Below are 19,389 nucleotides of genomic sequence, written 5' to 3' on the forward strand. Positions count from 1 at the left end.
AATACTGGAAAGTCGATGCACGAATGTGTACATTGACAGTGTGTATATGGCGATTATACTACATATTACAAAAAGACGAAGCAGCAGCTCCATTCATTCCATTTTTCCCTTATTGCATCCGTTCTCTTTTTTTTTTTAAAGATCACTAAATTCATTGTTCATTTTTGAAATAGCTTATTTTGTCGATAGTCCCCGTGCTCGGATGAATTTAATACATCAGAAAAAAAAAGTGTTCATATCGGTACTAGAATATTCACGAGAATGCTTCATGATCAATGTTCATTCGATTTGCTGTGGAAAAAAGGAACTGGGTAGTTCTAATTCGAAATGTATTCAATGACAAAGGAAGAGAAGAAGGCAAAACCTAATAATGAGTCCGCTTCATGCTTTTTTGGATTATCAGGACGGATGTTTTCGAACGCGAAAGGAGCGTCAGCAGTATTACCAAAAAAAAAAAAAAAAAAAAAAAAAAAAGAAATAGTAAAAACCTCGCAGCGAGACAGACAGAAAAGTGGCAAAATTTCGTTTTTGTTCGCCATAAGAGTCCACAATGACGTTGATGCATCTGGCCATCCACTATGTGATCCAGAATGCTCTTTACATGAGATAATGTCAGTTTCCAGATACGGTATGGACCAAAGAAATCAGAAGCAGATGCTCTGATCACCCCTTATTGCCGTAACGGCGGACGCTCACACCCCGTTAATTGCTTAATCTAGTATCCCCATCTTTGCTATCGTTCGTTCATTTGAAACGGTCTAATCTGCTAGTTATACCCAATAATGATCACGCATCATGGAAAATAGGAACGACCGATCATACTTTTCTCTCATTTCTTATTGCTTTGGTGACTCTAGCTAAAAAAAGCTTTTAAAACATCCTCAAAATCATCCATGCCAACCAAATCAACTCGTCTTCATCCCCAAACATGCATATCAACAAAATTCCCCTGAAAGCAAAAACATAAATGCGGATTTCCATAAAAAGAAGTGTTTCAATTAAACGGATGATTGATCCTCAGCGACATAAAATAACAGATCCGTCCCCGTGTCATTGGTCAGGTTGATGTGACTGTTGATGTGTCGCGCGGGGCGCCATCCTGACCTCTTTCTTCGAACGCCGCTGAATGACATATTTATAACTGATCTCAGGTCGCAAAGTTTTTGCCGCAAGTTCAACTTCCCCGATTATCTTTTTTATCTTTTTCAACTTGTAACCAATTTTTTTCTTGGCTTAAAGAAAAAAAAAGGTCAATTAGTTCTTTCCTTTTCTCTACGTTCGTTACAAAAATTACCATGCTTGCTTTTCGCGGCTTTTCCAAATCTATTACCCGCACGGGTCTTTGTGATGCTCGCATCTTGAGCCGTCGTCATTACGGTGCACCGGCTATGCTTGGCGCTTCGGATCCCCGTAAAGACAAAACCGTTCATTTGACCTCTTCCAAAGGTGTCAATGTCATTCACGATCCCCTTTTGTCAAAAGGTACCTAAAAAAAATATTCAAACCAATCGAAATTGAAATCGTCCATAAATGGTATATTAAAATCTATTCTCGTTGGTCAGGTACTGCGTTTAGCATCGCTGAACGAGAAAGACTGTCTATCCGTGGTCTCGTTCCTCCTCGTTGCCAGGAAATGGACAAACAATTGTTGAGAGTCAAGCGTAACTTGGACGCTTGTGAAACGCCCTTGGCCAAATTCATTTTCTTGTCCGCTTTGCAAGACCGTAATGAGACCTTATTTTACAAGTTGCTGATCGAGCATTTGGAGGAGTTGGCTGGTATCATTTATACCCCCACTGGTAAATGAGAGTCTATATTTTTTCCCACGATTTCCCGCCAACCACCACACAGGCCCTAGCTCACTTTGAATTTTTTTTTTTTTTAGTCGGCCTTGCTTGTCAGCGTTCGCATTCCATTTACCGCCGCTCGCGTGGTATGTACTTCTCATCGCAGGACAGAGGAAACATGTCTGCTATGGTATACAACTGGCCCCATGATGAAGTCGATGTCATTGTTGTTACGGATGGTTCCCGAGTCCTTGGTCTTGGTGATTTGGGTGCCAACGGTATGCAAATTCCTATTGGTAAACTCAGTTTAGTAAGTTTCATTTTGTGTCTTAAAAAGATTATACTCCATTTCTGATATTCCCCTTTTGTGTAGTATGTCGCGGCAGGTGGCATCCGACCTCGTGCCGTTTTACCCGTCGTTCTCGATGTCGGTACCAATAATGAAGGCTTGCTTAATGATCCCTTGTATCTTGGTATGGGTCACCCACGTCTTGAAGGCGAAGACTACTACTCTTTCGTCGATGAATGGGTCACCGCCATTCACAGCAGATGGCCAAGTAAGTTTAACCAAAAAAAAAAAAGCGTTTTACAACTTTCTGTACTTGGATCAATGGAATTAACCCGATGTTTTCTACAAATTACAGATGCGTTGATTCAGTTTGAGGACTTCAAGTACCCCTACGCCTATAATCTCTTAAACAAATGTAAGTGATTGTCGGCTTCATTATCGGGTGTTTAAAAGGTAATCTAATTTTTGCACGGTTCTAATAATTTTTTTGTCATCGTACAGACCGCGATAATGTCACCTGTTTTAACGATGATATCCAATCAACATCGGCTATTACCTTGGCCGGTATCCTCGCTGCGCTCAAGGCACGTGGTATGAAGAAGGAAGATTTGGCCGAAGAACGCATCATCTGTGTTGGCGCTGGTTCCGCTGGTGTGGGTGTGTGTGAAGGTATCATTGACTGCATGGTCGCTCAGGGTCGTGTCAAGACTCGCGAAGAGGCCTATCGTCGCATCTGGATGATTGATCAGCACGGTCTCTTGGGTAACTCGGCTTTGGCCGCCAACGATCCAACCCGTATTGTCCAAGGCCCTGAACGTTCCGTTAAGCTCGATGAACGTCAATCGTGCTACGTCAAGACAGACATGCCCGATCGTTTAAGTCTTGAAGAAGTGGTGGAGCAGGTGAAACCTACCGTGATTTTGGGATTGACAGGTATTCGTGGTGTATTCACGGAGAAGGCCATTCGCACCATGGCTCAATATCAGAAACAACCCGTTGTGTTCCCATTGAGCAACCCTGATTCCCACGCCGAGTGTACGGCTGAAGAAGCCTTCAAGTGGACCGATGGTCGCGCCATCTTTGCTTCCGGTAGTCCCTTCAAGGATGTCCTTTTGCCCAATGGCAGCCTCGGTCGCACCAATCAATGCAACAACTCTTACAGCTTCCCCGTAAGTACCTTTCCTTTTCTAGGAGTCATGTGGATTTGATATGGACATGGATTTTTATTGACTGGTTTTGGAATTGGCGTATGTAGGGTCTTGGTTTGGGTATCACTGTATCTAGAGCAAGTCGCGTTACTCCCAACATGTTCTTGGAAACTGCCAAGACCATTGCTGATATGGCAAGTCCGTCACAGTTGAAGGATGGTATCTTGTTCCCCGGTGTCAAGAACTTGCGCGATGTGGCTTTGGAAGTCGGTACTCGTGTATGCGAGGTCGCTTACGAAGAAGGTGTCGCTACCGCCAAGTTAAAGGAAGGTGAAATGTTGAGCGACGTCGTCAAGAACTCCATGTATGTTCCTGAATACGTTCCCCTTGTCCATCATGCATACCATTAGAAACCCAAATAGAATAGCAACGCATTAGATATGTTTTTTCTTTTAATTTAATACATAGACTTATTTATATGGCATCAACCATTCCATCGTATATTGACTTTCGCATAAAGCAACGGAATGGGTGTCCGGGGTCGTGGCTTGGAAGGGAGAAATAAAAAAAAATAAAAAAAGGAAATAATCTTAAAGGGAAGGAAAAAATTCATTTTTCTGCAACAAAATAGAAATGATGCAACCACCAGCTCATCTCAAATCTCGAAGGCAACAAAAGATATGGGAACAGCAACAACGAGAAAACGCAGCGAAACGACAAAAGAAGGAATCTTACGTTAATCAGGATCCTTTTCGATATGCCGAGCGACATTTCAAATTGCGCATACCTCCGCCGGACATGTCCAAAGTCATTGACTTATCCAACCTCGAGAATCTATCAACCATCGACAAAGACACTATTACTGAAGTGACTCTCTCTGCTGATTTGCGCTCTCTCACTAAGCAGTTCGGTGCTTCGGACGACCAATGGCATGCTCGTGCACGGAAAGCATACATTTTGAAGACTATACCAGGTAAAAATAGATGAGCTGGCAGGATAACCCTCCAGTATTGGTTGATACTCACTATTATTATGCTAGGATTGATTGTTATTCCAAATCCTTTTACTCCCAAGGCTCAGCGCTCATTTGTACGGCACTGCGTGGCAGACTATGCGTGTCCGCCTAATACATCAAGTTTAGCATCGCAATACGATGTGCCCAAGGATGGTATCTGGCCGCTTTATGTAAGAGAGAACGCTGGCGAACTTTCAGCCACAGATATCAGCCGTTGGATCCCGGCCAAAGAGACCAAGGGATCGGACGATGAAGGGACACAGTCGAATACGAAATCATTCTCATCGGCTGCTGAAGTTTTGCGGAAACAGCGCTGGATCACGCTTGGATATCAGTACCACTGGGGAACGAAGGAATACGATTTGCAGGAAGAACATGCCATTCCACTAGATCTCTCTGATTTGACCAAAGCGGTTGTTACAGCAGTAGAAAATGTTGGTGGTGATGGTTGGACGAACGCGTATCAGGGTTGCGATTTCAAATCAGAAGCAGGTGTGATCAATTACTACCAGTTGCGCGATACTTTAATGGCCCACGTCGATCGCAGTGAGCTGAATATGGATGCACCACTCGTCTCTATCAGGTGAGGGATTCATAGGCATTGGGGTATTGTACTCTAGTGATAATTAATCATCATGGTTGCAGCTTTGGTCATGCATGCATCTACCTCATCGGCGGTCCGACAAAAGACACAGCACCTGTCCCATTATGTTTACGCAGTGGTGATGTCGTTGTCATGACAGGCCCATCGCGAAAAGCTTATCATGGTAAATGACGATCGGCTGAAGTGTTCAATCAGTTGACTTATTTTGTAATGCGTATTTTTTAAGGTGTTCCGAGGATTTTGGAAGACACTTTACCATCTTACTTGTCGCCTGCAGCACTACTTGATGATGATGAAGACAGTGACTGGTCACTGTTTGGACAGTACATGCTTACTACGCGTATTAATCTTAATGTTCGTCAAGTATTCCCCAAGGAGCAAGGATCGGAGACTAAGGACCTAGCCTAAAGCACCGTTTTCCCTTTAATAGACGCCCTATCTAGATGTAAATAGAATCCTCCTGTTTTTGTATCATAACAGCTGTAAACATACTTTCGAAACAGTTTTATGATTGGACTTGCGACATATTCAAGGCAGAAAGTTATTGAAAATGGATTTTACTTCTTCAGATCTGTCATTCGTTACTTGAATAGCGTGGATCAAACCATTTCGCCTTACTGAACGCAGTCAAGCTTATCCTATTTTCAGTATTTTCTTTCTGGTACGAGCTAATTAGATAAGCTGGACCTTTCATATTTTTAGCATCAGAAGATCGTATACCTTGTTAAAATGAAGCATTCTAAATCAGTATGAAGTCCTCGCCGATAATAAGTAATTCTAATCATATGATATATGCATCCCTTTGTATTCGAGCCACCTTAACGACTAAGCGCTCTTGTTCTTGAAGTATATAATCAACAACCTGTTATGGATCGGCATGATCTCGCCCGGTGCAACATCGACGGTATTATTGGCACGTGCACCCGTCAATATGGCTGAGAGCACTAAAAAATCTCAGCAATACGAATATACCGCTATGATTATAACCACGTGAAAATTGATACACTCGCGTCGCTGGGCTAAGCTGCATTCTCGGAGCACCTAGACTTTTGCTCATAGCGCGACCCAAAAAAGGAAGCTGTTTTCCATGTTGTCAGCTGATAACATGTTCAAGTCCAAAAGACAGCGAAAACGATCAGCAATTTATGCATGACATGGGATATCAGATCAAAGAACACAGGAACTATCGATATACTTCTGACTGCCAATAGTCAGAACATTGATCCTCGATAGTATGCATGTAAAAATACGGTAAACAAAAGACATGTACAGTACTGTACTTTTTATATGCTACTTCAGTCTTGATAACTTTGTTATGTTTTTCATTCCAGGAGATTGTACAGTTTAGAGTATTCTTTGAACTAGTAATATATGAATTCATCATCGCCTCTTGTCATGCCCATCAACCGCTTCTTCTATGTTGCAAATTCCATAAGCTTGACGGGTGAGGCAGATTCATTCTAGTCTCATCCTACGCCCACATACCATCCACAGCTGGATGTTGACGGTGAGATGGTGATCCAGGTTATCAGTGCAGGAGATGTGCGAACTACAGTAGCTGACTTTTATATTTTTATAGCAATGCAATGCTCTCGGCGAACCAAACATACTAAACTGATGTGAGTGTGTGCTAATAAACATGGATTGGCTGGAGTATCCATAATTAAGATATTATCGTTTCCCTTTAATTGGCAGGCACTACCTTATTAGATGTTCAGATGGCTAAAATTACTGAATACTATTGAACCATATGCTGGTGTCCCTCCACCTTGGATGCGCATCACGAACGAGAGTCTGTTGGCAGGTCTTCATTCCCATCAACACGTCGCTTATTGGTCTCTGAAATACAGTAGCGACGACATCAAATCCCAAAATTAGCAGCCTGCACCTCCCATTCGGGTCAAGTCAAGGCGCTTAGGCCTATTTTCATTCATTGACAGTGTTTCTAACAAATGCACACCATTTTTGAGCCAGAACGCATATTTGAAATATTAAGTTCATTTTATGCCCTTTGTTACATCCACACTTTTACTTAGCAATGGTGTCCACGACATGGCATGGAGACGTATTGTACCCAGCCATCAGCGCCCCATTTTCATAACAAGGGAACCCATGCTTTTTTGGGTACTTATTTCTTGCTCAATTAAATTTTTGTTTGCCACATTCATAGTTAGACTGACTGTCTCCACGCGATTAATTTGCTTTAGTATGCTCGCAGAATTCCAGGCACTCAAGTTCATTGGAAACCTGAAAAAGATTTCCGAAACAGCAACGCTCTTCCATTGGTCCAACGTGGAGCCATGGCGGAGCCTAAAGCAAGCAGGTCACAAAACAGCGATGATCGGCGACTTCCCAGGGAACACCGGCAATTCCCATTTTGCCTAGATCTGAAATTGTTTGCTTTCTTATTCCGCTCCATCTCCATGAGGCACTCCAATATTTTAGTACTTGTCGTCCTGACAATTGCTACACTGTTGGTTGGAGCATCCAATGTGGTGAAGCGTGATACTGCACGGCAGTATTATGTTTTACGGTTCCCTTCCTCACGCAGTAATGACAACTCCGACGTTGCGGCTGCCAAAGATATTGCTACCCACCTTCAGGTGCAATACGAAGGTCCAGTAGGAGAATTACGCAATTACTTTCTGGTCAGCACGCCAATCCAGACCAACAATTCATCCAAACGATCGCTGGAAAATGACGACGATATCGTGGCAGCCTTCCATGGCCACAAGAAAGCTCGCCGTTTCAACAAAAGGGATGATGCTTGGATGCGAGTCCAAAGCATTGAGAAACAAGTGCCTAGACAGCGAATCAAACGAAGCGTTATTCCACTGGAAGCGAGAGCCCCTGTCAAATCGCAAGGTCAACTGTTATTGGAGGAAACGCGAAAGCAGTTACACATAAAGGATCCAGGTTTTTCTCAGCAGTGGCATCTGGTAAGAAACCGCTTACACGGCACACCAGGCGTAGTCAATGGACAGCTTATTGATATGGATGATTAGATCAATCAGGAATATGCAGGAAAAGATATCAATGTTACCGGCGTATGGAGTCAGGGTATCACTGGCAACGGATCTGTTGTGGCTATTTTGGACGATGGCCTGGACTTTGAAAATGACGATTTGAAAGATAACTTTGTAAGCAACGTCCATGCACACTTTCCTTAAAAAGACTTGGAGCTAATTGAGGACTTGACAGTATGCACCCGGTTCTTATGATTTCAATCTCCATGTGGATCTCCCAAAGCCGATGCTCTGGGATGATAATCACGGTACTCGATGTGCTGGCCAAATAGCCGCTGTGAAGAATGATGTGTGCGGTATCGGTATTGCTTATGATGCCAAGGTTGCTGGTAAGTTCAATTGGGACTCCGTGGGTGTGCCTGCGCCAATGTGTGGGTATGATCTTTTTGGGTAGTAATTAATCATGTGTTCCCCGGCAGGTATCCGCATTCTTTCCGGTGAGATAACAGATGTAGATGAGGCAGCCGCGCTCAATTACAAGTATCAAGAGAATGATATTTATTCATGTTCGTGGGGTCCTCCTGATAACGGTGAAACGATGGAGGCACCGGTCGGTATTTTGGCGGATGCCTTCAAGAACGGCATTGAGAATGGTCGCGATGGAAAGGGGTCCATTTACGTTTTCGCAACCGGTAACGGAGCAATGTCAGGAGATAACTGCAACTTTGATGGCTATACCAATAGCATTTATACTATTACTGTGGGAGCCATTGACTATTCCGATGCGCATCCTCCTTATTCCGAGAGTTGCTCAGCCCAGCTTGTCGTGACGTACTCAAGTGGTGGAGGCCATTTTATCGTAAGTGTGATGAGAAAAAGCAACGCCTCAATGGTGAAACAAGGTTGCTCATTGCATTGTACGTAGTACACTACCAATGTTGGTAGCAATGTATGCTCCGATCATCACGGCGGGACTTCGGCAGCTGCGCCCAACGCTGCGGGTGTGTTCGCTCTGGTCTTGTCTGTGCGACCTGATTTAACATGGCGCGATCTTCAGCATCTTTGTGTCCAGACCGCTATCCCGGTTAGTCTACAAGACGAGGACTGGAAGCGATTACCGTCTGGGCGACTGTACAATCACAAATTTGGCTACGGTAAATTAGACGCTTATGCTATCATCGAGGCGGCAAAGACATTCAAAAATGTCAATAAGCAAACGTACCTGGAAGTGCCTATCGTTATGAACAGGACGAGTATTCCGGATTCGACAGATCGAAAGACAAAGATTCCTTTGCGTAGCACAGTGGAAGTAACCGAGGAGATGATCAAGGCAGCCGGTCTGCTTCGTCTAGAGCATATTACCGCCACCGTCAATATCGATCACAGGTGTCGCGGCAATGTGGTGGTGAACCTGGAAAGTCCCAACAAAGTAACGTCCGAGTTAGCCACCGCTCGCGGTAACGATAGAAGTACAAGCGGCATGAACAACTGGAAGTTCATGTCTGTAAAGCATTGGTAAGTTGAACATTGGCGGCGGAAAAAAGGAAGAAGAGAAAAAGGTGATAGATGAAATCGAGTGAACCTGATGCATGGTTCTATTAGGGAAGAAAATCCTGTTGGAAAGTGGTCTTTACTTGTCTATGACGTTGGCAATCCCGAGGCAACGGGTAGTTTATTGAATTGGACTTTGACTCTGTTTGGTGAAATGGATCCTGCAGCGGACGAAGCGACGTTGATTCATCATCCAGTAGCCAATCATGATACGAAGCACGATCACAGTACATCCATTGTTATTCCGAAACCGACAAGTTCTAGTCTCTCTTCTGCAGACACGTATATACCACCGCGACCCACTCGCGTTAAACCGAAACCAGCCAGCACCACCACCACTACCACTGCCACTACCAAGCATCGTTCTACTGTCTCCGTCACCGCCACACAAAGCCATTCATCCAATAGACCTGCGGCAGACGAAGCATCCATCACACCGAGCGGACAGCCAATCTCAGAAAATAAATCAGGTATTAGCAGCACAATCGCCTATGGCTTGGTGGGATCCGCCGCTATTCTTAGTCTGGCTGGTATCATGTATCTGGGAAAGCGTAAAGGATGGCGCAATTCCGCATTCTCGATTGCGGATAGTCCAGGATACCGTCGTTCTCCAGACGCAACGGCTGATGATTACGAATTTAGCTTTCTCGGCGATGATGAAGACGAGGACGAAGAAGACGAAAGAGTTCATAGTGATGGACAGCCTCTTTTGCATGATAAGCCCGCTCATACCCAGCATTCATAGATAAATGATAACTTATTTGTTTTTAGAAATAAAGCATTCTAAACTTTCACGAAGATGTATCACCGTTGCTGTGTATTCAAATGATTATTTGGAGGGTTGTCACTATTAACTTTGGTGAACTCTCGAGCATTTTCAAAAATGACATTGCTCCTCAACAGAGATCGGCGCGGCCTAAAGCCTGGCTTTGTCTCTCTAATTTTGATACTTGCGTTTCTACGTTGCAGCCCGTCGTATCCGGTTCAAGTTTAGAACGACCAGCAATGCATGAATTTGGTGTCACGTTCATCTTGAGCGACACACGTTCCTTGATAAAGCGAACCACGCAGACATTTTGAGGGCCGAAAAAGGTAATCAAGCAACGAAATCAAGCTGTTTCTGAGATGTGGTTACTAAAAAAGCTTTGTTGTGAAAGTTTGGCAGAGCATTACCGGAGCAACAAATCCAATTCCAGAGTACTTGAGATGATCAATGGCAGAACGGGAATCCGGATAGAGAATCTATTATTTCTGTCAGTAATCTAAATGCGTCGTGTGCCCTTCAAGGTTCTTAAACAGAGAGTCAAGCAGTTACTGAGATAACTTCTCTCGTCTTTGATAAATGAGCATGAATTGCTCATTAAAAGATACAAGATTGCACGGGTCAAATCCATAGATCCTTTTTCTTAACTGAGCTTTTACTGACCATTGAGTGATGGTCGATAAGAACGATGGTGTTCCGATGGCTAGTCTGGGTGGTATACGATAATATTAAATGTGTCTTTACAGGAAAAGAGGGGTACATTTTTATTTTCCATGCGATGATTTGGGATAAAGCAACTCCTATTCAAAACCAAGCACAAAAGAATGGATGATAAAAGCAGTATAAAATGAGACTTTAATGACAAACCCAACACTAAAAAAAAAAAAAAAACCCCCAAAGAGCGATACATGTCAAAAGAAAGATAAGTAAAATAAATAAATAAAAATATCTTCCTTGATATAAGGCCGACTTCCAACTATTATGTAGAATAGCAACAGTGCCATCAAGGTTAAGGTAGAAGCCAAGACGATACAGAAATGATCTCCATGCCTGTGCCAGTGTGGTAATCAAAAACACTGCTCCGATCAAATCTACGGTGCTGCTTATCGCTTTCCAACGAAATGGTCCCGTCCCAGCCTCATTTTCCATCGTATGGTGAGGCCTCCAGAGATGAGAGTAAAAAGGCTCGATCATTGACTCACGCCGCACGCCCGTGTTGATACACTGAATCTTGATCCAGTCGCATATGGCCTCCTGGGACGGAGACAATATTAGGTAATATAGCTTCGATTCAACAAATCACCATATCAACCGTAACTGGGCAGGATATGTCGACTTTATTTTTTTTTCTGACAAGCAATAAGAAACCCCCGCACTGGATATAAACGATTGATTTATTATATAACAATAAGGCACGAGACAGCGTGCATCTGTAGCCGGATATGAGACAAGGATAGATATCAACACAGATCCCTTTAGAAGTGCGATCTGGTGTGAGTGACTTCCAAAGAAATTATTTTGATTTCACCAATATATATTCTTTTTTCTAGGGAGAGTAAGAATGAAAGATCAAATCAAATTTGTAATCGTCGAGTTGAAAAGTAGAAAGAGAGCCACCTCTGAAAAAGCTCTTTTGAGGCATATTGGATCAAACCTCATTCTGCCTTACGAAACCTCCAAGTCGATTTTTTTTGATGACATCAGAGATGTGACATCAACGTCGGCCACTGAAAATAATCGAAATTTAGAGAAAACAAACATGACGGCGGAACCAGGTCTAATTTCCATCACCCTGCTAACTTTTTCCTCCCCCACTCTTTCCGGAAGCCATGTCGTACCCTACTCTTAAGGCCGTTGTGCAGAACTGCAAGCTTCTTTCGGGCTTCGTTAAGCCTGCCGCCAACATGTACGCTGGTGCCGCTGCTTACAGACAGATCGGTAATGTCCATTGAGAAAAAATTGACCGAGATGGTTCAACACGAAATACTTATAAACATTTGCTTTGTCTCTTTCTGTATTCCTTGTCAATTCAACTTGTTTTCTTCACGCTACTCGTTTCGTCTATTTTTGGAAACTATATCACCCATTCTACCGTATTTCTCTGTCGTATTTCGTCGTTTCGTTTGGATTCCACATTATCAACAGGTCTCCGTTATGATGATTTGCTCGCCGAGGAAAGTGAAGTGGTCCAGGAAGCCCTTCGCCGTCTCGAAATTGCCAACCCCAAGGAGGCTTATGACCGTGCCTACCGTCTTCGCGTTGCTCAACAGTGTTCGTTGAGCCACCAATTGTTGCCCCAGGCTCAATGGGTCACCCCCAAAGAAGTAAGCGCGCATTTCGTCAACCCTGTCCCAATGAACATAAAGTGACTAACGTATTTGCTTGCGTGATAGGATGTCAGATATCTTCAGCCATATATCGACGAAGTTGCTGCTGAGCGTGCTGAGCGCGAGGCTTTCGATAACATCAAGGTTGCCGCTCGTCACTAAACCTCTTTCTTTAGCATTCCATGTCTCTTTATATTATATTTTGAAATACAAATTTTACCACGGTTCAAGCTCGTGAATTTTAGAACTACACTGGATGTTCGTTTTGGCTGGTCGGTCGGGTATACGCATGGGGAGATAAAAACGATGCAGTGCTTGGAAAAAGAGCTCAGAACATTTTGAGCAAATGCTTCGTTCTTTTGACATATCCTTCGGCTACGTCATCATGGGATTTTTGTAGCCCGGAACTCGATCGCGTGCATTCATTTTGTGATGGATACACAGAGAGAAGGAACAAAAGGGAATAACAATGAGCGAAGGTAATCAGATGCAGGACGAGGTTCTCCTACAATGAAACCATAATGGTTGCTGGGGTTACACAGCAATCGACGGTTGATGTACTGAAGATGATACACAGCTCAGAATGGAAGAATACCACAGTCTTTGAGCTTGAGCGAGAAGATGTCGAGCACAGGGTGACATTATCACAACACTAACAAGTTATGAAGGACCAAAACATCATGAACAAGACAAATGATATCCTGAAATTGCAAGTGCTGGGTGCAGCTTGCTGGAAAAACAGCTATGCATATCTCTCTGAACTCCAATGTACAAAATACAATACGCCGCAAACAAACTTCGTATGTAGAAACGCAAATGGAAGCCTAGCAGGCGGTAACTCTTTCAAATTACATTGGTAAGACCTCATTAGCTGAACTAATACTGGACATGCAACCCTTCGGTTCCAGTTCATGTAAAAGGGTACTGGACATTCTTTGAATTCATTAGCCTGAGTCGCAGCCCTTGGGAACCAAGTATGTAACCCAATGTGCCCTTTTTTTTTACCATGACAATCGCTACCCAACGCATTTTCACATCAGCATTGATATCTCTGTTCCAAATCTAGAATAACCAATGAAGTAGTCATCAATATTAAAGTAACCGGACCTCCTGCTTACCTGTGGATTGGTATCGTCATTGGCCGACTGGCACTGTTGGCACAGTCTAATCGGATAAATGACGTTTTTCCAAGATCGGCCTACTTGATTTATCAGTATCACCCTACACCATAACTACAATTAAGTCTTGAACTTACCTGCTGCCATTTGCTGACGGCATTCTGACGAATAACAGAGAATGTTCCCGCCATCATCAAGACATCGTCTTCTCCGCCTTTTGTCTATGTTCTTGAGTCGACAATGCTTCAACCCATATTTCCTGCCTGTATGGCGACCCTTCGTCATGTCGTCCACAAGTCGTGTTGCCCGTCTGCAACCACTGCAAGCAGATCTCCGGCATCCCTTCACGCCGATCTCAACGGGTGATCTCAAATCCCGACAACTGTCCAACCCGCCTTCCAATCCTCACCACGAACTATCCAGCGCAGCCTCCTACAATGACATCCTCGTAACTGTCCGCCACCTCGTCGCAACCATTCCATCGGCAATGTCGTCTCCAGGAATACAATTTCGATGCGACATTCGATAAAGCCGTTGAAAGTAAAGCAGCTTTGCGGTATGCTCGTGTTCCATGTGGCTATATATATCAACTTCTTGGAACGACAGTGTAGCGACAGCAAATACATACCTTAAAAGTGTAGAGAAGCGAAAGAGGGAGGAAGGGGACGCGGGTAACGAGAAATAACAAAGGAATACTTTTTTTTTTATTTGCGAATTACCGCGGAACAAGCCGAACACCCGCTGTGCAATGGATGCCACCTGCTACTGGACGTCGCCCCCTTACATTGAGCGACATTCGTCAGACAAAAGCCAAACGCAATACGGCATACCCTAGGCGAGAACTCTTGATGGAACTTTGGTATATTAATGACAACCTTATGGCATACGTTGCAACATGAGTTTCTGAGTGTGGTATATCCACTACTTGTCGCATTATCTATCCTAGGTTGGTGTTCCCAAACTAGAAAGATCGGGATTTAGACGTGTTTCCTTTCTGAGTGATCCATTAGAACCGATTGATTCCTCTTCATCCAAACTTGGATCTATCACCGAGATCAATTCATACGGGTAACGCTGTCACATCACAGCATACGAATCCTTCAAATACATCTTATAACCGAGGACTCACTGATAGTTATCAATTTCGACTTGAGACTAAAATATAATATGCAGATCACATTAATCGAAGTAAACATATCCGACATGTCTCAAAGGGTTCTCATTGTCTATTTTGTTCTAAATTCTCTCATATAACACACCACTTATAGTGAGCAGCAAAGCATCTTGTTTGTACCATTTTTTCTCTCTTCCTTCATCCGGTCATCCGATTATCCTTCAGCTCACGTCAAATTATTTTTATTTGGTGACTATAAAACCAAGACACAGAACCAAGCTCCCGCCACTATTCATCGCTCATGAAGATATAGGTAAAAGCTTCTATGATCTAACGGATCATAAGCTTCTTTTCATACAATTTGTAACTATTGCCCACTAAAATTGATCTATAACCTCTCAACTAACATCATATATCATAGCTGTTTTTGAGAATAAAATAATTCAAAGCAATACTGTCACTGTTGGGTTCGATTACGCCATAAAAAAATCATAATGCACATAAGCTACGTCGTCACCAAAAAAATGGGTGTCATTTAAAATTCAATTTGGCATCCCATTATGTGCAACCTCTATGTGCATTTAGCAAAAACCTTTAACGGAAGAGGATTTCCAATTTTGGTAACTAAAAGTCACATGCATTAGTTTTCCTTGTTGAAATTCAAAGCCAAGTCCGCATTTCATTTTCCTGTGGATGATTTGAGACCACACACACACATACACACAACGAAGGTGGTCTTTTTCTGTATGTTCCTCCATGTCCTTACTGCATTTGCCAACAGAAATACTGCACCAAGTTCTAGCGGGTGCTCCACGAACGACCTTGGCGCAGCTTTGTCTGACTTGTCGTTTGGCTTATGAACGATGTTTGCCATTTCTTTATACCCATGTCGAACTATGTTATCGAGCCCATATTCAACAATTTGACAATGGGTTGCAACGACGTCTTCATCTTCGACATACTGTGGCTCACTGCACTCGCGAGTTGACATTGTCCTGTCGACAAAGTGGCAATCACTGGTTGGTTGCGAATCTTTGGCCACTGTTCAGCTGCCTGAAAAGCGTTCGAACCCTGACGTTGACGGATTTTCGGGCACTCTCGGTTGATAAAGTGCGACAGCTGGCGCGAATTTTACCAGAAATACGGCACATGAACTTCCGTTATTGTACACTCACCATGGACAAAGCAGGACCGTCAGAAGATACCGATGATGACAATCTATGCTTCACTAAGGTCACGCATTTGTCTTTATTCTGGACCGATTTTTCTGACAAGAGCATCAGTGAACTTCTGCGCGGCCTTCCCCATCTGCAGACGGTGGATCTCGGAGCCAACCACAACAAGGTCCCTCGAGCCAATGACACAGCACTTGAAGCGCTCCGTGCAAACTGCCCTCTTGTGACCCATCTTTCGGTAGCACTTCAACAAGTGAAAGAGCAAACGTTGTGTGAAGCCATTATGCAATATGGTCATCAGCTGAAAAGTTTATCGATTCGATGTGACAGTGTCCAAAGCTTGAGAACGGTGGCTGCTCATGCAACCCATGTGGAGAAATTGAAAGTCAGCGCGGCCGGGGTTGGAACATTGCCTGTGCGATCGGAGGTAACGCAACAGACACCACGCGAACGTGAACACAGAGTGCACTTGCAAGCAGAAGAAGCGCAGAATGACCAAGAAGATGAGGGAGCCGTTATAGGGGTCCTTCGTCAATGCCATCGATTGGTGCGATTGGAAATGGTATGTTGGATGATTCAAGACGTGCCTGGTATTGTCTGGCGAGCCATTGAAACGGTTGCGCAACGTCGTGAACAACCCAAGGAAGCGGAAGCATGGTCTTTCCAATACCCAGGCAAAGCCAACGGGACGCCTGTGGTTTTTGAAGCAAGCAGGGAAAATGGTCGGCCTGCCCCGACACGGCGTAGAAGGCGATCCCCCGAAGAACAAATCATGGCGGGCATACGACCCGGTGATCTCAAAAAGACGCTAGCCCTTGATGTCGAGGAGTTACAGGAGATTCGCAACCAGTTCACAGGTTGCCCGTTTCCCTAAAAACCAAATCTTAGAAGTCCTTATTACATATGTATCCATACACCTATCCCACCATCCCTCCTCTATTTATTTTCATTTTTGTTTTCTTAGCATATTGGCGAACTTTCTTCTTCTGGCGTTTAGTTCTCACTTTCCCATTCAGAGATCTGCCTTCCGTTACATTCTCTATCTCCCGGCCATTATATCCGTGCAATATTCAAATAAGATTGCTTATTCGTCATTATCCCATCATTCACACAAATTGTGTTGCTTATTATCCATTCGCTTAACTCATTCACATAATCTTTTCATGTTGAGTAATGATTTAGTTGTAAAATTTTCAGCTGGCTGCGTCGTATCAACTTGTTTCTCGCTGATGAAAGGTCATATCATGATGCTAAGGCTTATACACGATACTTGGGATTCATGATACCAAAAATACGTAAGGTTTCTTTGAAATTCTATCAACGATCATGTCGTAAAGCAATTTGGTTTGTGAAAGCCTCGATGATCCTCTGGTGGATGGAAATTTGGATCATTGGCAGAAAGAAAAAAAAAAGTAATTCAAATTCCGGCAGCCATTTCCTATTTGTTCATTTCAACTGTGCCCATCCATTCTAGGTTTTTCTGCCGAGTACTTTATACCGCTTTTTCAAGCTATCATGGTAAGATCCAATCGCGATCGTTACTCAATCCGTAATTCTCACCCTTTCTGCTTTTTTACGGCAATGTCCATACGTCTATAGTCGGTAAGTAACTATTACAATTCAATCAGTTTGCCTTGTCACTAAAACTTTCCACTGCTTGTATAGTACTTTTTGCCCCATTTAACCAACGGTTCGTACCATTCAGCGTCTGCATTGCCTTGCGGTTTTGTTGCTAACTCATTTTTGTGGCTACGATTGATAATTATTAGGCTGGCAAGTGGATCAAGCCATCTTGTCTGAGGAGGACCGTGTCGTCATTATTCGCTTCGGTCACGATTGGGACCCCACATGTATGAAGATGGACGAAGTTTTATATAGCATTGCTGAAAAAGTCAAAAACTTTGCTGTCATTTACTTGGTATGAGCTGTCTTCGTTGTAGAGTGACCGTTTAACTAACGAAACGATGGGCGATTTTAGGTGGATATTACGGAAGTCCCGGACTTTAACAAGGTAGGTCGATGATCAAGGGGAGACGTTCATGGAGCATACGAGTGACTGACAGAGGAAAAAATTTGGGATGGTTAGATGTATGAATTGTATGATCCGTGCACGGTAATGTTTTTCTTCCGTAATAAGCACATCATGGTGGATTTGGGTACGGGTAACAATAACAAGATCAACTGGGCATTGGACGACAAGCAAGAAATGATTGATTTGGTTGAAGTAAGTTTTTTTTTATTTGCATTTGCACCGAGGCAAAAAAATTGGCGACTAACATGCAGCGTAGATTGTTTATCGTGGTGCGAGAAAAGGAAGAGGTCTCGTGGTATCACTGAAAGACTACTCGACAAAATACAAGTATTAGAAAAAAAAAATTGGGCACAACAACAACAATACTTTGGTATATCACTTTAATGGGATTTTCATCATGATGAAAAAAGAACTATAACAATTTTTACACTAAATGACAGACAATAAAAATTATGAAAAAAGGGATGGAAAAAACGATAATGATAGTAATAACAACATTTGAGAAACGATATAAAGTTCGCCTCCCTATTCGATATGCGTAAATCGAGAGAGATTGGACAATAGGAGACCATGATTAAGAACAACTGGGTAAAATAGGGTTCTTTTTTTTTTTCGTTACCATGTCTCATGATTTCAGTGAAGCCTGATGATGTGCAAATTTTTTTTGTCGCAGGCGATCGACTTTGCGTTCCACTTCATCGACGGTGAACCTGCTCTTATTGATCTTCCATTCGTACCACGTTGCAATTTCTCCCGTGCGTCCATCCAAATTCTTGTATGCAATCCTTGGCGTGCTCAGAGTGCTTTGAACATCGTCGGCAGTGATAAAGCCATTAGGATTCTGGTTGATCTTGCTTTCATCCACAGGCAATCCTAGTGCCAGCCGAATCCATTCATGGGCAAGGTACTTTTCTTTGAGCCGTTTCGTTTGCACTTGCACCTTCACTTTGGCTAATGCGCGCGCAAAGGCTGTATTGAGTGACGCTTCAGGATCCGGTTCCTGGCGCCGTTTATATTCAGAGCTCGCTCTCATGGCCGCGGTAGCGGCGGGAATCAAGTCCGCCAGCGAGGTGGAGTTACATCGCGACAGAGGTCGCTGATGGGCATCGTCGGCCAGTTTAAAAGTGTCAGTGTGGCTGGGCGACGACGAAGATCTTATATCGTTGTTGGACTGGTGGATGGGGATGGGGTCCGCGTTGGTGTTGTGATGATGGTAAGAGTAGTTGCTGGATGTGGGGAGATAGGAATCAGGGTGATGCAGAACTTCCATAGCTGTTTGATAAAAAGATAACGACCGAAGAATAGCAAGATAAAGTGTCAAACAGAAAAGCAATAACAAAAAAAGAAGAAGAAGGAAAATAGAGCGAGGGAAAAAATAGTGGAAAAAACCTGCTGGTTCAACACAGAATGGCAACTCATGCATTTAAGGTTTCTTTGGTTACAAATGAAAAAATTTCCATCTGATTTTTTTTTTCACCTCCAAATTTTGACGTTGGTTTT

The 19,389-nt window shown here is 43.3% G+C and overlaps 8 protein-coding genes across 8 annotated transcripts; 6 read left to right on the forward strand and 2 right to left on the reverse strand.

Annotated features, from left to right (window-relative positions):
- The first annotated feature begins 1,180 nt into the window (after positions 1 to 1,180).
- On the forward strand, positions 1,181 to 3,825 carry BYT42DRAFT_576084 (uncharacterized protein). Its single transcript, XM_051569013.1, has 7 exons — positions 1,181 to 1,482; positions 1,563 to 1,799; positions 1,886 to 2,097; positions 2,161 to 2,344; positions 2,432 to 2,491; positions 2,578 to 3,245; positions 3,332 to 3,825. The coding sequence occupies exons 1-7, from the start codon at positions 1,296 to 1,298 to the stop codon at positions 3,632 to 3,634; spliced, it is 1,851 nt and encodes a 616-aa protein (XP_051421622.1). The 5' UTR covers positions 1,181 to 1,295; the 3' UTR covers positions 3,635 to 3,825.
- On the forward strand, positions 3,826 to 5,457 carry BYT42DRAFT_606289 (uncharacterized protein). The gene is made up of 4 exons (XM_051571146.1): positions 3,826 to 4,197; positions 4,264 to 4,822; positions 4,885 to 5,006; positions 5,070 to 5,457. Exons 1-4 carry the CDS (start codon positions 3,858 to 3,860, stop codon positions 5,249 to 5,251), a joined length of 1,203 nt encoding a protein of 400 aa, XP_051421623.1. The 5' UTR covers positions 3,826 to 3,857; the 3' UTR covers positions 5,252 to 5,457.
- Positions 5,458 to 7,212: 1,755 nt separating this feature from the next.
- BYT42DRAFT_576093 (peptidase S8/S53 domain-containing protein) lies at positions 7,213 to 10,164 on the forward strand. The gene is made up of 6 exons (XM_051569014.1): positions 7,213 to 7,782; positions 7,849 to 7,983; positions 8,045 to 8,198; positions 8,289 to 8,668; positions 8,735 to 9,324; positions 9,412 to 10,164. Exons 1-6 carry the CDS (start codon positions 7,267 to 7,269, stop codon positions 10,103 to 10,105), a joined length of 2,469 nt encoding a protein of 822 aa, XP_051421624.1. The 5' UTR covers positions 7,213 to 7,266; the 3' UTR covers positions 10,106 to 10,164.
- A 1,747-nt stretch (positions 10,165 to 11,911) lies between these two features.
- On the forward strand, positions 11,912 to 12,766 carry BYT42DRAFT_576094 (cytochrome b-c1 complex subunit 7). The gene is made up of 3 exons (XM_051569015.1): positions 11,912 to 12,061; positions 12,269 to 12,447; positions 12,517 to 12,766. The coding sequence occupies exons 1-3, from the start codon at positions 11,953 to 11,955 to the stop codon at positions 12,610 to 12,612; spliced, it is 384 nt and encodes a 127-aa protein (XP_051421625.1). The 5' UTR covers positions 11,912 to 11,952; the 3' UTR covers positions 12,613 to 12,766.
- A 628-nt stretch (positions 12,767 to 13,394) lies between these two features.
- On the reverse strand, positions 13,395 to 14,279 carry BYT42DRAFT_606292 (uncharacterized protein; the record flags this gene model as incomplete). The annotated part of the gene is made up of 4 exons (XM_051571147.1): positions 13,706 to 14,279; positions 13,569 to 13,648; positions 13,456 to 13,512; positions 13,395 to 13,412 (listed from the first exon to the last, which is right to left on the reverse strand). Exons 1-4 carry the CDS (start codon positions 13,851 to 13,853, stop codon positions 13,395 to 13,397), a joined length of 303 nt encoding a protein of 100 aa, XP_051421626.1. The 5' UTR covers positions 13,854 to 14,279.
- Positions 14,280 to 15,774: 1,495 nt separating this feature from the next.
- BYT42DRAFT_477000 (uncharacterized protein) lies at positions 15,775 to 16,455 on the forward strand (the record flags this gene model as incomplete). Its single annotated transcript, XM_051563635.1, has 2 exons — positions 15,775 to 16,257; positions 16,348 to 16,455. Coding segments are annotated over 2 exons (591 nt in total), but the record flags the coding sequence as incomplete, so codon positions are not given.
- Positions 16,456 to 17,244: 789 nt separating this feature from the next.
- Positions 17,245 to 18,326, forward strand: BYT42DRAFT_576106 (thioredoxin-like protein 4A). Its single transcript, XM_051569016.1, has 6 exons — positions 17,245 to 17,383; positions 17,522 to 17,547; positions 17,627 to 17,775; positions 17,836 to 17,868; positions 17,944 to 18,081; positions 18,146 to 18,326. The coding sequence occupies exons 1-6, from the start codon at positions 17,373 to 17,375 to the stop codon at positions 18,221 to 18,223; spliced, it is 435 nt and encodes a 144-aa protein (XP_051421628.1). The 5' UTR covers positions 17,245 to 17,372; the 3' UTR covers positions 18,224 to 18,326.
- On the reverse strand, positions 18,327 to 19,317 carry BYT42DRAFT_576112 (uncharacterized protein). The gene is made up of 2 exons (XM_051569017.1): positions 18,509 to 19,317; positions 18,327 to 18,414 (listed from the first exon to the last, which is right to left on the reverse strand). Exon 1 carries the CDS (start codon positions 19,310 to 19,312, stop codon positions 18,515 to 18,517), a length of 798 nt encoding a protein of 265 aa, XP_051421629.1. The 5' UTR covers positions 19,313 to 19,317; the 3' UTR covers positions 18,327 to 18,414; positions 18,509 to 18,514.
- Between the last annotated feature and the right edge of the window lie 72 nt (positions 19,318 to 19,389).

This window comes from Radiomyces spectabilis (assembly GCF_025331425.1).
Source record: "Radiomyces spectabilis strain NRRL 2753 chromosome Unknown BYT42scaffold_9, whole genome shotgun sequence".
Taxonomy (NCBI): domain Eukaryota; kingdom Fungi; phylum Mucoromycota; class Mucoromycetes; order Mucorales; family Radiomycetaceae; genus Radiomyces; species Radiomyces spectabilis.

Bases quoted from the DNA above. Each gene is read 5' to 3' on its own strand.
- BYT42DRAFT_576084 (XM_051569013.1), top strand. From the start codon at position 1,296: ATGCTTGCTTTTCGCGGCTTTTCCAAATCTATTACCCGCACGGGTCTT. The intron at 1,483-1,562 runs GTACCTAAAAAA...CTCGTTGGTCAG, and splicing joins CGATCCCCTTTTGTCAAAAG to GTACTGCGTTTAGCATCGCT. The intron at 3,246-3,331 runs GTAAGTACCTTT...TGGCGTATGTAG, and splicing joins ACAACTCTTACAGCTTCCCC to GGTCTTGGTTTGGGTATCAC.
- BYT42DRAFT_606289 (XM_051571146.1), top strand. From the start codon at position 3,858: ATGATGCAACCACCAGCTCATCTCAAATCTCGAAGGCAACAAAAGATA. The intron at 4,823-4,884 runs GTGAGGGATTCA...TCATGGTTGCAG, and splicing joins GCACCACTCGTCTCTATCAG to CTTTGGTCATGCATGCATCT. The intron at 5,007-5,069 runs GTAAATGACGAT...GTATTTTTTAAG, and splicing joins ATCGCGAAAAGCTTATCATG to GTGTTCCGAGGATTTTGGAA.
- BYT42DRAFT_576093 (XM_051569014.1), top strand. From the start codon at position 7,267: ATGAGGCACTCCAATATTTTAGTACTTGTCGTCCTGACAATTGCTACA. The intron at 8,199-8,288 runs GTAAGTTCAATT...GTTCCCCGGCAG, and splicing joins TTATGATGCCAAGGTTGCTG to GTATCCGCATTCTTTCCGGT. The intron at 9,325-9,411 runs GTAAGTTGAACA...TGGTTCTATTAG, and splicing joins TTCATGTCTGTAAAGCATTG to GGAAGAAAATCCTGTTGGAA.
- BYT42DRAFT_576094 (XM_051569015.1), top strand. From the start codon at position 11,953: ATGTCGTACCCTACTCTTAAGGCCGTTGTGCAGAACTGCAAGCTTCTT. The intron at 12,062-12,268 runs GTAATGTCCATT...CATTATCAACAG, and splicing joins CGCTGCTTACAGACAGATCG to GTCTCCGTTATGATGATTTG. The intron at 12,448-12,516 runs GTAAGCGCGCAT...CTTGCGTGATAG, and splicing joins AATGGGTCACCCCCAAAGAA to GATGTCAGATATCTTCAGCC.
- BYT42DRAFT_576106 (XM_051569016.1), top strand. The intron at 17,776-17,835 runs GTATGAGCTGTC...GGGCGATTTTAG, and splicing joins ACTTTGCTGTCATTTACTTG to GTGGATATTACGGAAGTCCC. The intron at 18,082-18,145 runs GTAAGTTTTTTT...CATGCAGCGTAG, and splicing joins AAATGATTGATTTGGTTGAA to ATTGTTTATCGTGGTGCGAG.
- BYT42DRAFT_576112 (XM_051569017.1), bottom strand. From the start codon at position 19,312: ATGCATGAGTTGCCATTCTGTGTTGAACCAGCAGGTTTTTTCCACTAT.